The following is a 17,775-nucleotide window of genomic DNA, read 5'->3' on the forward strand; positions in this document are numbered from 1 at the left end:
CACCTGTCGAACTCCCACTCGGGAAGCTGCCTCCATAGTTTCTAGTGAGTCTTTGCACCCCGGTTAGAAACACCGACTTCAAAAAAAGAATCTTTTCTTTGAAGTGATGGGGAAAGAAGGGTCCTACGTTCTCACCCTGTGCTGGTCTAGTTCTGTGTGCAAGTCCAAAGCCTGGGAGCTGCCAGACCTGAGATTCGTTTTCTGGTCCCTGGGCAGCCTAAGTGGCCGGCTTCAAGAGGGGGTGTCTTTCTCCCCTCGGTGGACCCTCTTCCCCCCTGAATAAACCAAAAAGAGACAGAACTTAGGAACAAATGTCTGATAGGATTTAATGTTTTCGGGGATGGGAGGGACTGAGGCCCTAAGGGGTAAATGGCGGGGTGCTCGCCAGCAGGAAGGCATTGGGGTCCCAGAGGGCGAGACGGAGCTGACTGGGTGGGCCACAAGCTCACCAGGGCCTTATTCTCTCTCCGTCTCTGTCTCAGAACATTCTGGAACCACCGCTGCTCCTTAAACCCGGACTTGCTGTTGTTCCTTCCTCCTCACCTCTGTCCAGATGTCTGACAGATCCTGGATAAACTGTTGGATCTAACAAGGCAAGGGGACCGGGGCTCAGCCCAGCCAGCAGCAGGCCACCCCACCCCCAAACGGAGCATGGCCGGGCAGAGCTTGTAAGGAGTCACTGTCTCCCTGTGACTGATTTCTCGGGGCCACTATCCCTTATTTGACAATTATTCTAGTTGAAGCTTCAGGCTTGGCAGACTAGAAGGCACAAACAGGGAACTCCTGGAGGCACACACGGTGAAAGTACGAAGTCCAGCTGACTGTCTGGGGAGGGGAGGGGCGAGGGGATGCAGAGCAGACCCTGGTACTAGAAGCCTCCGGCAGGCAGGGGCCAGCAGCTTGGGGGAAACGGCTCTCCACAATTGAACAGCCTTCACGGTGGGCGTTTGCTCGGAACCCAGAACTGACGCCCCTTATGATCCTCTTGAGTCATCGACGGAAGCTTGAGTTCTATTCGCAAGCTTCTGTTTCAAGGAACACGCACTCGGCGTGCTACGTGGGCACCTGGCCTCCTCACGCGGCCCTGGGGAAATCGATTCATCTTTCTGGCACTCAGCTTCTTCATCTTTAAGAAGGGAAGGGGGAGAACAGGCTGGCCTAGATGGCCTCTACGATCTCAGTTCTAAAGTCTCTCCTTTTCAGGGCGCCTGGGTGGCTCCGTCGGTTAAGCGTCCGACTTCGGCACCGGTCATGATCTCACGGTTTGTGGGTTCAAGCCCTGCATCGGGCTCTGTGCTGACAGCTCGGAGCCCGGAGCCTGCTTCGGATTCTGTGCCTCCCTCTCTCTCTGCCCCTCCCCCTCTCTCTGTCTCTCTCTCAAGAATAAATAAACGTTAAAAATAAAATCAAATTAAATGTCTCCTCTTCAAGGATGTTCCTGGGGATGGGACCACGCGACCGTCCAAAACTCTCAACAGCCCCGTTCCCCGCCCCCATACGGTTACTATTGCAGATACAATTCCTGTTTTGCAAAAGAGGAAACAGAGTCACTGAAGGAAAGTAACTTCCCCAAGATCACGGAGAAGACAAGTGTAGCACTCCTCCAACTATGTTCTTAGAATAAGCGATCACACTCCGCCCCCCAAGAGGGTTCTGTGGTCAAGTAAACTTTGGAAATGTTATCTGCTTGGAGAGGCTGGGGCAGAGCCCCAGCAAAGTCCTGTGTGTCAAGACCCTTTTCTTTTCTTTTTTTTTAACGTTTATTTATTTTTGAGACAGAGAGAGACGGAGCATGAACAGGGGAGGGGCAGAGAGAGAGGGAGACACAGAATCGGAAACAGGCTCCAGGCTCCGAGCTGTCAGCACAGAGCCCGACGCGGGGCTTGAACTCACGAACAGTGAGATCATGACCTGAGCCGAAGTCGGACGCTTCACCGACTGAGCCACCCAGGCGCCCCTAAGCTCCTTTTTCAATAACACTAAGACATCATTTGTCTTTGTCTCTCTTATTCGCTCACGAGCGAACAGTGGCTTTTACCAGAGCAGGACGTTTCCGTGACATAGGCTGTCACAACAAGACGAATGCTGAAGCCGAAGGGAGAACCCACCTGTCCTCCAGGAAGCCAGACATTAAGTGGATTTGCAGACATGTTCCTTGTCCCACAGAGCGTTCTTTTGGAAATGTGCTTTGCGTCAGGAACGCCATTTACGTTAACATGCTTCTTGTTGTCCTTGAACAATGAATTGAGGATTTTTAATTTTTCTGTTTGAATGTCTCCTACAGTAAATATCAGCAGCTATAAGCCATACAAACAAAAGCTCTTTGAGGGTCTTCAACAAATGTGAAGGGTGCACAAGCCTCCTGCTCGCAGAAAATTTGAGAATTGTGGCTTCGGGAGCAAGCTTTCTTACAAACTGCCTTCGAAGTCTTTGAACTGTCGATAATTCTATTCTATGTGCTCTGAGCTGCAGGCTGATTCTCCGGGTTGAGGAAATCCCTCCTCCTGGCTGGTCAGCGGGGTGAAATCTTTAAATTTCACGGGTTTTACTTTGTTGTTGTTGTTGTTAAATAGGGGAGATGCCTTCTGGCCCATTGCTTTCGTTGGCTTGGATTTGATAGTCAATCACCAAACGCTTATTGAGCGCCTACTGTGTTCCAGGCACTGTTTTAGACACCAAGATACAGCAAACGACTAACCAAACACAGAGTCTGGTCTTGAGGAGCTTTCTGTTATTTGACAGCAGCACTCAAGGCTTTTGCCAAAGGAACAAATAATTAGTCATGGTTCTGTGCATCTGACAGGAAGTATGGCTAACCTGTCTTCTGGTACAGAGCTCCCCAAAGTGCGGGATATCTGTGCCTTTGGTGGGAAGTGAGATGATTCTGGGGCGCCTGGGTGGCTCAGTCGGTGAAGCGTCTGACTTCGGCTCAGGTCCTGATCTCGCGGTTTGTGGGTTCGGGCCCCGCATTGGGCTCTGTGCTGATGGCTCAGAGCCCGGAGCCCGCTTCGGATCCTGTGTCTCCCTCTCTCTCTGCCCCTCCCCGGCTCACGCTCTGTCTCTCTCTCTCAAAAATAAATACACGTTAAAAAAAAATTTACGTGGGGCGCCTGGGTGGCTCAGTCGGTTGGGCGTCCGACTTCAGCTCAGGTCACGATCTCACGGTCCATGAGTTCGAGCCCCGCGTTGGGCTCTGGGCTGACAGCTCAGAGCCTGGAGCCTGCTTCCGATTCTGTGTCTCCCTCTCTCTCTATCCCTCCCCTGTTCATGCTCTGCCTCTCTCTGTCTCAAAAATAAATAAACGTTAAAAAAAAATTAAAAAAAAATTTACATAAGGGAGACGATTTGGGGTGGCACATGGACACAGCATCACACGGCTTTGAAGCATAGTGAGAAAGTTATTTCCTTTCCAATTTCCTTTTAGTTACTTCAAAGAGAAAAATCTCAGGGTGCCCCTAATAAGACAGACTTTCCTAGACTTGCTGATTCCCCCCACCCCCAATTTCCTCTTTTCCCAAAGCGTGGGCCCCAGGCACGGAGCTTTCAGCACGTCTCTAGAATCTAAGAAGACTGTTTTTGCACCAGCGATGAATTCAATCGTGGGTCCCCGTTGGGGCCCGCGTTCACCAGGGCCAAAAGGGTCTCAGCGCTAATGCCGTGGTTCTCAAAGCGTGGAAGCCAGACCAGCACCATCACCTGGGAACCTGTTGAAAAATGAAAATCCCTCGGTTCTCATTTTGGAGCCACCGAGTCAGAGACTCTGGAGGCGGTGACCAGTAGTACCTCTCCTGACCTGGTGACTCTCTGATCCTGTTAAATTTGCGAACCACTGCTCTGTGGGGTTCATTCTTCCACTGGACCAATGGACAGCCATCTTGGCTCAGTCGAGGCAGCTGGGCAGGGCACCTGCACCCCCTCTTACCATGTCCAGCTGTTTGTGGGTGTCCTCCAGGGACACGGCGGCGGTCTCCTTCAGCTGCTTGCTCACGATCTGGAAGAGGTTCAATGCCGCCATCTTGATGGTGCCAAGCAAGAGGGTCTTCTTGGCGGCCGTGTTCTGGATGTGTGCCCAGCGAGATTCCTGGGGAGGCGACGGGGCCGGGGCATGAGCAGGCGTGTGTGTGTGTGTGTCCCTTGCTCACCCAGAAGCCCCCACCCCCGCGCTCACCCAGACGATGACGTCGCTGCGGGCTCGGTCAAAGCGCATCTGCAGACGCGCCAGCTCGTTGTTGTGCTGCAGGATCTCGTCGTCCTTCTCCTCCATGTAGCGTGCCAGCCGTGCCTTGGCGCGCTCAATCTTCTCCTGGCCCTCCTGCGCCGACTGCATGAGGTCGTGGTGCATGCTTATCAGCGTCTTGTAGCGTGAAATCACCTCGTGGATCTCCTCGAACTGCAGAGGGGGCTCCCGTCACGGCACGGCCGCCCCCCAGGCCCGCCTGCCAGGTCCCCGGCTGGATGCCTCAGCCTAGTGGGGAGGCCCTCGGCCAAGGTCAAAGGGCAGAGGCCATGAGGAGTCCCCCCGCTGGCCCTCCTGGGTTGGTATGGGCCATGGGACAGGTGTCGGGGGGCACGTGCAATCGGGAGCTAGGGTCCTCGGTCTGCACGTGGCAATCACCTGGGAGCTTTACATTTTTTTTAATGTTTATTTTGTTTTTGAGAGAGAGGGATAGAGAGAGACAGAGTGCGAGCAGGGGAGGGGCAGAGAGAGAGAGGGAGAGAGAGAGAGAGAATACCAGCCGGCCTCCACACTGTCAGCACAGAGCCTGACGTGGGGCTCGAACTCACGAACCGTGAGATCTCGACCTGAGCCGAAATCAGGAGTCGGAGGCTTAACGGGCTGAGCCACCCAGGCTCCCTTCCACCAAGACGTTCGTTTTAATAAACACGAGGGGGTCTGAGAGGGTCCCTGGTACCTGAATTTTCCACAAAGTTCCCCCAGCTGGATTCTAGAGGACCTGGTGGTTGGGGCTTGGGGGGGGAGGGGGGCGGGGAAATGCATTTTGAGATGTCTCCCAAGGCAGTAATGACCATATCCAACAAGAATGTACCCAGAACCATTTGTAAGCCAGGCCGGATGCTAAGCACTAGGCCCAGAGCAGGAGATAAGAAAGGCAGACCCTGCTCTTAGGAAGCCTGAAACTCGGGGTGGTACAGAGTGAGGACAGACAGACAGGGAAAGAGTTACAACTCGGAGTGATAAGCCCTATCTAGGACTGGAGGATGGGGCCGGCCAAAGACTGTAGGGTAGTATCTTCAGCCCAAGGCTCTCTGGTATTTGTTCACACTTGCTGAGGTCTGCCTCCAGCTGGGGGCTGGAGAGGGCACCGGCGGGGCGGGTGGCCTGCCGGGCTTGGCTGTCCCCTCCAGCACGGTGCCGGGCCGTGACATTCTGACCCGACCCTGCAGACCACGGGCAGCAGAACAGAAGCCCTGTGGCCCTCTCTCCATAGAAGGTGGCGTGGGCACCCGATCCAGGATGCCAACTCACCTCCCCAGGGGTTTATCGGAGTGGGCCTTCCGGCTGCCCAGGGGACACGCCCTGAGCGCCTTCACCATCTCGTGACGTTCCCAGTGACAGACTGGCGTTCCGGGAAGTGCCCTGTGGGCCTTTCCATCAGCATGCCCCTGTGGGGGAGGGACCACCCAACCCGGCATTAGAGGAGGTGGGGACAGCCAGCAAAGGTTTCCTGGGGTGGCCAAAGTGAGGTCAGAGGTATGAACATAGCCGGCCAGGCGGGGGCAGGTGGGGGAAGGCGAGGACAGGTAAGGGAGCAGCCAGCCCAACGATGACAGGGGTGGGGCGGGGGTGTGTGGCAGGTTTAGGACGAATAGCCTGGGTTCAAGATGGGGACGGAGAGGTCCACCTGCAGGAAGTAAAAAAAAAAAGAAATGCCCCGTGAACCCGGAAGAGGAGAGTGGACTTCCTCCATTCAAGGATTCTAAGAAGCAGAGAGAGAACGTTACGTCTGCATTTCCGGAAGTTCACCGAGTCCACGACCCAAGAGCACATGACAGTTAAGTTGAACGGAGCTCCCAAGGGTACTCAGTGCTGATGTCAAAGGGACTGGGGTGCCCACCTGCAGAGGCTCCCGCTGTTCAAGGATAGGACACACCTGGGTGGCTCAGTTGGTTAAGCGTCCCACTCTGGATTTCGGCTCAGGTTGTGATCTCGAGGTTCGTGGGTTCAAGCCCCACCCGCGTCGGGCTCTGTGGTGACAGTGTGGAGCCTGCTTGGGATTCTCTCTCTCTCTCTCTCTCTCTCTCTGCCCCTCCCCCCAATAAACAAATAAACTTAAAAAATAAACAAGTAAGGACAGGACATTGAAACATCAGCCAGAGTGAGCGCAAAGGATCACAGCACACCAGATGTGTCAACAACCCACGAATTCATAACGATACCAACAACATTACAGGTCACTTTTGGAAGCTGCCAGAGAATCCGTTCATTAACGTGAAAATGGGAATATAGGGTCCGGCACTTAACAAGCCTTTCCCTTAGGACTCACGAGGTCATCAAAGGTAGCTGATGAACGGAAGAGCCCGTCTATGATATCTTTCTCCCGTTGGTAGTTTTCTCACTAATACGTGAAGAAGGGAAGACAGAACATTTCCAGCTCTAGAAGGATCTTCCACCCCCTTATGTTCAGTAGCTGCCCGCCCACTATCAGAGAAACCAGAATTGTGGATTCTATCACCAAGGATTCACTTGTGCCTGTTTTTAAATATATCAGCAGGATCATACCTATGTTCTCTTTTCTGTTCGGCTTTTTAAAAAAATTTTTAAAAATATTTATTTATTTTTGAAAAAGAGAGAGAGACAGAGCGTGACTGAGGGAGGGTCAGAGAGAGAGGGAGACACAGAATCCGAAGCAGGCTCCAGGCTCCGAGCTGTCAGCACAGAGCCCGACGCGGGGCTGAACTCACAGACCGCCAGATCATGACCTGAGCCAAAGTTGGACACTCAACTGACTGAGCCACCCAGGTGCCCCTGTTTGGATTCTTTTGATCAGCAGAATCATGTATGTGACACTTGAAAAACATCCCAACCAAATGCCATGTCGGGACCTTGTTTGGACCATGATTGGAACAAATTGAATCAATTGTACAAAAAGCACGTGTGCCACAGTTGGGGAAATTTCAATGTTGACTGGATATTTAATATTAAGGAGTTACTGTCACATTTTTACGAGGTGTGACAATGGCATTTCCCTTATCTTGGAGAGTCACATATTGAAACACTTAGAGGCTAAAAAAAATATCATTTGCTTCAAAATGGCGGAGGTGGGAAGAAGGTATGGGGGATGATAGGATGAGCTGATAATTGTTGGACTTATGTGGTGAGTAACGGGCATTCAGTAGACTATTTTTGTATACGTTTGAAATTTTCCATAATTAAAAAGATTAGTGTTTTTAATTTTTTATTTATTTTTACATTTTTAAATGTTTATTTATTTATTTATTTATGTATTAAAAAAATCTTTTTTTAATGTTTATTTATTTTTGAGAAAGAGAGAGACAGAGCATGAACAGGGGAGGAGCAGAGAGAGAAGGAGACACAGAATCAGAAGCAGGCTCCAGGCTCCGAGCTGTCAGCACAGAGCCCGACGCGGGGCTCGAACTCACGGACCGTGAGATCATGACCTGAGCTGAAGTCGGACGCTTAACCGACCAAGCCACCCAGGCGCCCCTAAATGTTTATTTTTGAGGGAGAGAGAGAGAGAGAGAGAGAGCGAGCAGGGGAAGGGCAGAGAGGGAGGGAGACACAGAATCCAAAGCAGGCTTCAGGCTCTGAGCTGTCAGCACAGAGCCCGACGTGGGGCTCAAACTCACAAACTGCGAGATTAAGACCTGAGCCGAAGTCACTTAACCAATGGAGCCACCCAGGCGCCCTTATTTTTACATGTTTTAATGTTTATTTATTTTTGAGAGACTGAGAGAGACAGAGCGCAAGCAGGGGAAGGAGCAGAGAGAGAGAGGGGCAGACACAGAATCGGAAACAGGCTCCAGACTCAGAGCCATCAGCACAGAGCCTGACTTGCGGCTCCAACTGTGAGATCATGACCTGAGCTGAAGTCGGATGCTCGACCAACTGAGCCCCCTGGATCTTTGGATACGTAATACGTCACCAAAATAATAAAAGCAGGCATGAGAATGAGCAGTTTAAAAATCAGGATACTGGTTACCTCCACAAAGAGGGGAAGAAGGATGGGGCTTGGGGGGGGGGGGTTGCTCCCAAGGGCTTTCAATTAAAGACAGGGTTTTATTTAAGGAAACAGAACTGGAGGGAAATACTAAGATTTGACAAAGCTGTGACGCCTACTTGGGTGCTATGATATATTTCTCTGTACTTTTCAGTATGCTTAGAATATTTTGGAAGACATAACGGAAGAAGGAAAGAAGAACGGAAGAAGGAAAAAGAGAGAAAGAAAGAGGGGCAGGGGGGTCACGCTGGCTGTAGAAAGAGGGACAGGCTGGTGACCAGGAATAAGGCTGTGTTGAATTCCTCCGGATGAGGGATTGAGGTACCTTGGGGGTCTGGATGGGGAAGGGACAGGGGCCAGATTCCAGAAATATTTCGGAGGCAGGATAGGTCAGATCTGCAGATTGATGGCTGCAGGGAGGGGGGAGGGGAGGGGGGAGGATGAGTCCTATCTTATCATTTATCTGCTGCTTTGATATGTGGTCTTCCCTCACTACCTGCCTCCCGGGGATGAACTGAACCATTTACTACACAACGGATCCACCTTAGAATGGAGGGCATAACACAGATCTGGGCCTCACACACAGATAAATTAGTTCTACATGGAAGCTGCTGGAACTTTAAAAAGCGGAGCATCCTTTGCGTCCCGGCTCTGCCCTCAGGACCCGGATCCACAACCCCCACGGAGGACACACTTCAGGACTGGCTCCCTCTGGGGAGGGGGCCCTGCCCGCTGCTGTCACCAGGGGGGCGTGGGGAGACCGGCGGCCTGGGAGGCATCCATGGGAGGTCTTGAGTGGGGGGAGGGGGGGATGCCCAGGGAGAAAAGTGGAGGACCACTGAAGGAAGGGGCTGGGCAGAGGAGCCCGGGAGGAGGCTGAGGAGGAAGGCCCAGAGGCGGGAGGAAAGTAGGAGACAGGAGGGGAGCCCCTGTTCAAGGAGGAGGTCGGGGAGCCCCGTGCAGGCGGGTAGTGGCCTCTATAGCTCTGTGCTGGGTTCGGCCTCTGCTACCTTCTCCCCCTTGTCTCCACTGCCTCTCGGGTCTACAAAACGCACCCGGGGGCGAGGGCAGGGAGGGTTGGGCTCAGGCCACATCCCACTGCAGGCAAAGCTTATCACAGACACACACACACCCCTCCCCAGCCACTCCCGCCCCCCCTCACCTCCGAGTGCTCCACCACCTTCTCCAGGTACTTGTTGAAGACGGAGAACTCCTGCATCCTGGTGCTCAGCCGCTGGTGCTGCAGCCGCAGGGCCCCCATCTCCTGCTTGACCTTGGCCAGCTCGCGCACCCGCTGCCTCTTCAGCTCGCGCTCCTTGTTGGCTTTCTTCAGGGCGCGGATCCGTTTCTGGTCGTTCTCCTGGGTGGGGGGGGGGGGAACGGGAAGAGGGGAGGTGGCACCTGTCACACCCTGGTGCTGCCCTTCCCCCGGCGAGGCCCTCGCCCCTCTCTTGGAAACGCTGGGGGTCCAAGCCTAGGGGGCTGGGGTAGGAGGCAGGCGGGGCCAGGCCGCACTCCCATAGCTCACACTGAGGCCCAGGAGGTGGTGCCCTGAAAGACAGACATGAGGCTCAGCTCTGGCCATCGGGCTGACCCCCCTTCTCCTTCATCCCGCAAAGCCTCCCCCCCACCCCCCCGCAGAGATCAGGGGCCACACCCACCCCTCCCAGTGCCCCCGTGTGGCTCCTTTCCCTCCTCGGGGGCTCCCGGGATTCCACACGGATGGAAAGTGGAAGCAGGTGAAGGCACGCGTGACATTTGCCCTGTGCCCCGGGGGCCCCCCAGAGGATCAAGGGTCCCCTAAACCAGCGGCTCTCAAGTCCAGCTACGTATCACAATCCCCTGGGGAGCTTTTTATTTTATTTTCATATTTTTTTAATGTTCATTTCGTTTTGAGACAGAGAGAGCACAAGCGGGGGAGGGGCAGAGAGAGAGAGAGGGAGACACAGAATCGGAAGCAGGCTCCAGGCTCGGAGCTGTCAGCCCAGAGCCCGACGCGGGGCTCGAACTCACGAACCACGAGATCATGAGCTGAGCCAAAGTTAACCAACTGAGCTGCCCAGGATCCCCCTCGTCCCCTCGGGGTTGCAAGCAAACAGACACCCAGGGGTCCATATTTGTAACAATTTTTTTTTTTTAGGATTCCCACACTGTGGAGCCTCTGGAAGCCATTTGGAGGACCTCTCACCCCCAAATCTCCTGCCGCCCCAACCACACACCACTAGCTTTTCTCTGGCCAGTGGGAAGGACTGGACCCCTGGAAGATACACGCAGGCCGCCAGCTTCTTTCCCACGTGGATTACGCACAGAGCAAGACTGGAAATGCTTAAGAGCAGGGGTCCCCCGTGGGATCACCCCTGGGAGCTGGGCTAGGCCCCTCAGGGCCCCATCAGTGCTGGCTGGAGCTGGTCTGGACAAATCCGGATGGTTAAATCCTCCTCTGAGGACGGATGGAGAGGAATTGGATTGTGATGCCTGGGCCTGGTCCTTCAACCAACCCCTGCCTGGTCTTTTCAGTACAAGGACGGAGGGGTGGCTGAGTGGCGAGGAATAAAATTCTACCTGGTTCCCCTTTGTATCCCCATGTGCCTCACCCTGACCGCGGCACCCTCGTTTATTCGTCATCATCCACCCACCCATCCATTCATTCATTCATTCGTTCACTGGAGACACTGTGTGTACCAGGGAAACAAGAAATTACGAACAGTATTGAGGACGCGCAGGGAGAAGCCCCAGGCGTCGCTGAGCCTCAAAGAGACATTTAACCGGGGTGACCAGTGGGCAAGAGCAAGGAGGAGGAGGAGGAGGAGGCCAGTTTGCGAGGGTGGGTTCCCCCGGGCCCCTCACACCTGGATGAACTGCTCGAACTTCTGGATGTGAGCCTTCAGCTGGGCCTCCTTGGTACCCAGCTCCTCCCAACGCAGATTCAGGGTTTCCATCCGGCGCCGAAACGTCTTGGGGGTCGGGGAGGGCAGAGAGGTCAGGAGGGCCCCTCCCCCCGCCCCGCCCCTCCCTCCCGGGCGGCTCTGTCCCCAGGCCTGCCTGCCCAGGACACTGCTCCCCTCGAGGGTCAGGTCCTTCCTCTCTCCTCCCTGGGAACACAGAAGCTTCACCAGGACTCCCAGCTCTGGCCGCCCACACAGAGGAGGACTGTCCCGGGGCTCTGAGCCCCGGGGCCCTTCCTGCCCTCCGCCCCTCCGGTCCCCCACCTCCTTCTTCTGCTCCATAGCAGTGTGCATGATCTTGGCCTCTTTCTTCTTTTCCAGGAGCCGGATGGATGGGGACTCCGACTGCTCCTCAATGTTGGGGAACTTCCTGCCCAAGACACGGGCAAGACAGGCAGGTGGGTTCCGAGCGCCTGGGGCGGGCCGGGGCTGGCGGTAACCCGTGGACACGGAGGGGGAAGGGGGTCCTGTCCCCCACGGGAGTGAAAGGGACGGTGTGTTGAGAGGGGACAGGGCTGTGTTGGCGCCTGGGAAGCACGCTGGGGCAGGGCGATGAGGACTTGGGGGGGGGGGGGAGGGGCGCAGGGTTGTGGGAAGTGGAGGGGACGGGCTGGGAGGTGGGGCGTGGGGGGGTGTGGGGGGCACTCACTGCAGCAGCTGTAGTAGCCTCTCCCCATACTGTAGCCGGAAGTACTCGGCCAGCTCGTCCTCCTCCATGATGCCCAGGCTCATGCTGGTGGTGACCCGATGGGCCAGGCGGCCGGATCCTCGCAGTGAACCAGTGGCTGGGGGTGGCTCGGGTGGGGGGGGGGGGCGGTAGCTGGGCTCTTGCTTCTCCCTTCCTCCTGCTTGTCAGGGTCCCCCGGAGGGTGGGTGTCCGAGACCCGGGAAAGACGGCTGGACACCTGCCGTGGGCAGCTCAGGATGATGTATTGGGAAGTGAAGGGAGATCTGGTTACCTAGCAACGGATCTCCTGGTTCTGTGGACCACCCTCTGGAACTCAGGCTTTGCTCTCTGACCCTTGTCCCCCCTGACCCCAGTCTTGCTGGAATCCCACCCCCCTGCTCCTGCATTTCCCCCCCAGGAGCTTGGGGACGAAGTTAGGACTGAATAGATGCTGGTGTCCAGGCCTGGGAGGGAGGGTCTGGGCGGCCATGGCCCAAGAGGGGGTTTTGGTAGAGGGGTGTCCTTGGGGGTTCAGGGGTGTGTGTGTGTGTGTGTGAGAGAGAGAGAGAGAGAGTGAGGGGGGGTGAGGGAGGGACTGGAGCTGAGACAAATGGCCCAGAAGAAAAGGAGGCAGGGGTGGGGGCCTGCAAGAGGGTGGGAGGAGGCCCGAGCTTGAGAACCAAGTGGTGGGCGAGGGAGGGATGCGCGTGGGGATAGGCGGGGAGCCTGGGGACCAAGGAGGCCCACTGGGGGGTGGGGGCGTGGGGAGGCGGGCGCCCAGGAGTCCGGGGCGGGGTGGGGGTGGGGGGTGACGGCGGCGACCTCGAGTCGTTGCTGCGGGACACGGTTCCCGGTTCCGCACTGTCCCCTCTGCTCCCCGCCGGCGCCTGCATTGGACTCTGCCCCTCCGGGTCTGGGGACGGGGGGGGGGGGGGGGGGGGGGGGGGGGGTCCCTCCAGGGAAGGGCGGCGCCCCCCAGTGGGCGAGCCCTCCCCGCGGCACTGCCGGTCCTCTGGTGCCCCCTGCTGGCCGCCTGACGCCGCACCTTTTCCGGCTCCCCAGCGCCCTTGGCGCTGACCGCTGGGGGGGGGGGGGGGCGGGACGGGGATGAGGGGGAACACGACGGCACCCCCACCCGCCTCTCAGCCAATAGGGGTTCTCACCGGGAGCGCCCCCAAAGAAACAGGCCCACAGCAGGATGACAAGAGCGCCAGTAAGGACGGGACGCTTCGCAAAAGGGGACACTTCTTTGTTTATTCCTAGAGCCCAGCACGGTCTTCGTTTGGGGTTTACCCTCTTTCCCCCTCCTCGAGGGCTGCCTGTTTCTCGAGTCACCTGTTTGCCCTGGTATATGGGCACGTGCCTGGTTGCATCTATGGCATCAGGTGGCCCAGGGCCAGGTCGGCGCCTACAGGCAGCTGCTAAGGCATCCTCTCCTGCGCGTGCACCCCGCCTGTCTGGGAGCCCTTTTGGTTGCTTCCTCTGTACCTCGCACGGGAATCTTCCGCTCCACTACCCATCCCTCTTTGGGCTCCCCCTGCCCTCCCAGGGGCCTTGGGGAAGATGCAGGGCTGTCTGGGATTCACAGATTCCTTGCCTGGGTGAGCCCAGCTTCCCCTCCCCCCCTGCGCCCAGCCCTCGTGCATCTTGATGTTTGCCTTTGAGGCATCCGGCAGGATCTCCTGTTGGCTTTAGGTTGTTGGAAAACAATTAGGCATTTCTGTGTTTTTGGTCAGGTCCCATCCTCCCTCTGAGACAATTAACTGCTTAAAAAGGAGAGGAGGAAAATATCAGGAGAAAAAAAAAAAAAAAGATCTAGGTCAATGTCTTAAAAAATGTTATCCGGCAAGGCAGAACAGCATAGTGCTGGGTGCACAATCAAGCTCTGGATGGGAAGAAACCACTTTTTGTCTACGTTGTATTCCATCCCATGTATGTCTTAGGTTCCCTATAAGTGGAATCACAGGGGCGAATTGTATTAAATATGTTTCAAAATGGTTGTTACAGAAGAACTTGTATGGGTCAAGTGTATTGCTGTTAGTTGCTGTTATAAACAATGGCTTAACAAGGTCCAACTTTGCCCAGTGCTCCCCCCCCCCCCACCCCTTGAGATGATCCTGTGTCTTTTATCTTTCACTCTGTGAATACGGTGTCTCACACTGATTGATTTTCGACCTACCTTGCATCCCCAGGGATCAATCCCACTTGGTCTTGGAGTCCCCTATTTTTGAAGAGTTGTTGAATTCAGTTTGCTAGTATTTTATGGAGGACTTTGACATCTGTGTGCATCAGAGACACTGGCCTGTAGTGTTCTTGTGGTGTCTTTGCCTGACTTTGGTATCTGCGTGATGCTGGCCTCATAAAATGAGTTTGGAAGTGTTCCCTTGCCTTCTATTTCTTGGAAGAGTTTGAGATGGTTTGGTATTTCTTTGAATATTTGGTAGAATTCAACCGTGAAACCATGAGGGTCTTGGGCTTTTCTTTCCAATTTTCCGCTTTCTCTCCAGCTGCTTTTGGGGAGGGGTGCTTTTCCCGGATGCTCCCCCCCCCTCCCCAGTCTCCGTCCTCTCTCCGCCCACAAAATGGGTTCCCTACCTTTCGGGGCTTCTCGCTCCCCAAGTTCAGCTCTTCGTGTCGCATACCTGCTGAATTCTGTGGTTCAGGTTGTGCAGATTGTTGTGTTACTCTTCCAGTCGGTTTTCTAGGTGTGTAGGATGGTTCAGTGTTGGTCTGGCTGTATTTCATGGATGCAAGACACACGAAAAGCCTCCATGCTGTTCTGCCATCTTGGCTCCTTGGCTTTTCTGTGTTTGGAGGTTTTAAATGTTTTTTCTCCCGCCTGTAAGTTTATTTATTTTGAGAGAAAAGGTGTGAACAGAGCAGGGGCAGAGAGAGAGGGAGAGAGAGAATCCCAAGGAGGCTCTGTGTTGTCAGCACAGAGCCTGATACGGGGCTGGATCCCACGAACTGGGAGATCATGACCTGAGCTGAAACCCAGAGTCGGATGCGTAAGGGACTGAACCACCCAGGCGCCCCGTGTCTATTTTTTGTTGATTCACTCTTGGTAAGTTGTATGTGTCGAGCGATTTATCCATTTCTGGGCTATCCAGTTTAGATACATGTAATTGTTCATAATAGGCCATTATCTTTTTTATTTCTTTTTTTTTAATTTTTAATGTTTATTTATTTTTTAGAGAGAGAGAGAGAGAGAGAGCGAGCAAAGAGACAGGGAGACAGAATCCGAAGCAGGCTCCAGGCTCTGAGCTGTCAGCACAGAGCCCGACGCGGGGCTCGAACTCACAGACCACGAGACCATGACCTGAGCCAAAGTTGGAGGCTCCACTGACTGAGCCACCCAGGCGCCCGTGATAATCTTTAAGTTTCCTTTTGATTTCTTCTTTGACCTAGTGGTTGTTCAAGAGTCTGCAAATTTAACTTACAGATGGCTATTCAACTTAAATGTAAAAGTAAGAGACGTAGCAGGATATCCAGTGAAGGCGGCATGGCTCTGTTTTCTGCGTCTGCCAGAATATAGCCTTGATTCAGTGAGATGCGTAAGCCACATGTAAGTCTCCGGACACTCCGTAAGTTTAAGTTCTGACCAGAAGCATTTGGAGCCTTCATTTCCCCGCATCCTCACCAACACCGTATATTACCAATCTTTGAATTGTTTGCCAGTCGGGTGAAAATGATACTCTGTTGTTGTTTTAAATTAATTCCTCTAATTTTTGGTGAGGCTATGCACCTTTTCATACACAGAGCCATTTCTCCTTCTGTGTGTTTCTTACTTGCATTTGATGCACATTGTTGTGTTGTATTTTCTTTTTTTAAATTTTTTTATTTTTTTAAATTTTTTTAAGTTTATTTATTTTTGAGACAGAGAGAGACAGAGCATGAATGGGGGAGGGGCAGAGAGAGAGGGAGACACAGAATCAGAAACAGGCTCCAGGCTCTGAGCCATCAGCCCAGAGCCCGATGCGGGGCTCGAACTCACGGACCACGAGATTGTGACCTGAGCTGAAGTCGGACGCTTAACCGACTGAGCCACCCAGGTGCCCCATGTTGTGTTGTATTTTCATTGGCTTATAGGATATACTCTATATGTAAAATTTCAGATATATTGATTATATAGGATGTATCTACTCTGGATAGTGATCTTACATTTTGGATGCTCTTTTCCACCAATCCTAGTATTTTTGAGTCAGTTGGATTGGCATTCGATAAAACAAGAGGCAGGGAAGGCAACAAAGGGCCCAGCTGGCCAACGGCTAGTAACCCAAGCTGACTTACAAATCACCAGGAGAATGAGCTCTACCTTCTTAAAAGCAGAGATGGCACCAAGCAGGAGAGGAGGGGACAACCCTGTGCCCCCATCACACGAGGTACAAGATGTGCAGTCCCCAAGAACGTTTTGAGCGCTTAGGCTCAGGGCGGACCCTTTTATTAACAAGCCTAAGTCCACCCCTTTGTGAGTTCATTCGTTGGCATTGCACAGACTCTTCCCAAACTTCCGTGAGACCTTACTTGCCTCCTCGGCACGCGGTTTATGGTATCAGGGACGCCGGGAGGGGTCCTGTGATGGAACCAGGCTGGAGTGGGACCCACCCAGCTTGAATAACCGGGTTCTTGGCTCAACCACTCTGGTGGGTACAGAAACCTCAACCTTCTGTAGTCTTCTCCTCCTCCTTGTCATCTTGTTTATGTCTCTCAGTCTCTCCTCTGAATTCGTTGACTTTGGTCATTCAACATCTACTGACTATACACAGTCAATTCCCTCCTGCCATACAATAGCTTCCTCTTAGGACCAATACTGCCCAACATATATACGCAAATATTTTTTCCCAGCTTATTGGTTGTTTTTTAATGTGCTGGGGGTTTTTTATCATAGAAATTTAAAACATTTATCCAGCCAAATCTGTCGATCATTTTTTTTGGCGGGGGGTGGGGAGGGCTTTGATCTTTTGTTTTAAAAAGTCTTTCAGGGGCGGCTGGGTGGCTCAGTCGGTTGAGCATCCGACTTCGGCCCAGGTCGTGATCTCACGGTTCCTGAGTTCGAGCCCCGCGTCGGGCTCTGACTGCTTGGAGCCTGGAGCCTGCTTCAGATTCTGTGTCTCCCTCTCTCTCTGCCCCTCCCCGACTTGTGCTCTTGTCTCTCTCTCAAAAATAAATAAACATGAAAAAAAAATTTTTAAATTAAAAAAGTACATTTATTAAAAAAAAAGTCTTCCAAACTCAAAATTATAAGTGTATGCCAACCCATTTACTTTTAGAATTATGCTTATTTTAAAATGTTGCTTTGGGGGGGACACCTGCATGGCTCATCAGTTGAGTGTCTGACTCTTGATTTTGGCTCAGGTCGTGATCCCAGGGTTGTGGGATCGAGCCCTGTGTTGGGCTCTGTGCTGAGTGTAGAGCCTACTTGAAGTTCCCTTTCCCTCTGCCCCTCTCCCCTGCTAAAATTTAAAAAAATAATGAAATGTTATTATTTAAAAAAATTTTTTTTTGATGTTTATTTATTATTGACAGAGAGAGACAGAGCATGAGTAGGGGAGGGGCAGAGAGAGAGGGAGACACAGAATCGGAAACAGGCTCCAGGCTCTGAGCTGTCAGCACAGAGCCCGACGCGGGGCTTGAACTCACGAACAGTGAGATCATGACCTGAGCCGAAGCGGACACTCAACTGACTGAGCCACCCAGGCGCCCCGAAATGTTATTTTTAACTGTGGTAAGCATGCATCACATAAAATTGACCATCTTGGGGTGCCTGGGTGGCACAGTCGGTTAAGCATCCAACTTTGGCTCAGGTCATGATCTCACGGTTCACGAGTTCAAGCCCCGCGTCAGGCTCTGAGCTGTCAGCACAGCTGCTTGAGATTCTGGAGCCTGTTTCAGATTCTGTCTCCCTCTCTCTCTGCCGCTGCACCACTCATGCTCTCTTTCTTTCTCTCAAAAATAAATAAAA

The 17,775-nt window shown here is 53.5% G+C and overlaps 1 protein-coding gene across 2 annotated transcripts; it reads right to left on the reverse strand.

Moving 5' to 3' along the window:
- Positions 1–301: 301 nt before the first annotated feature.
- On the reverse strand, positions 302–12,108 carry CCDC42 (coiled-coil domain containing 42). 2 transcript variants are annotated; one of them, XM_027047735.2, is made up of 7 exons: positions 11,796–12,097; positions 11,411–11,516; positions 11,051–11,155; positions 9,364–9,561; positions 4,169–4,390; positions 3,923–4,081; positions 302–585 (listed from the first exon to the last, which is right to left on the reverse strand). In XM_027047735.2, the coding sequence occupies exons 1-7, from the start codon at positions 11,876–11,878 to the stop codon at positions 508–510; spliced, it is 951 nt and encodes a 316-aa protein (XP_026903536.1). In that variant the 5' UTR covers positions 11,879–12,097; the 3' UTR covers positions 302–507. The 2 variants fall into 2 exon arrangements, with proteins under 2 accessions (XP_026903536.1, XP_026903538.1); XM_027047737.2 differs by lacking the exon at positions 302–585 and adding an exon at positions 3,312–3,704 and having other exon boundaries at positions 11,796–12,108.
- Between the last annotated feature and the right edge of the window lie 5,667 nt (positions 12,109–17,775).

Source organism: Acinonyx jubatus, chromosome E1 (assembly GCF_027475565.1).
Source record: "Acinonyx jubatus isolate Ajub_Pintada_27869175 chromosome E1, VMU_Ajub_asm_v1.0, whole genome shotgun sequence".
Classification (NCBI taxonomy): Eukaryota; Metazoa; Chordata; class Mammalia; order Carnivora; family Felidae; genus Acinonyx; species Acinonyx jubatus.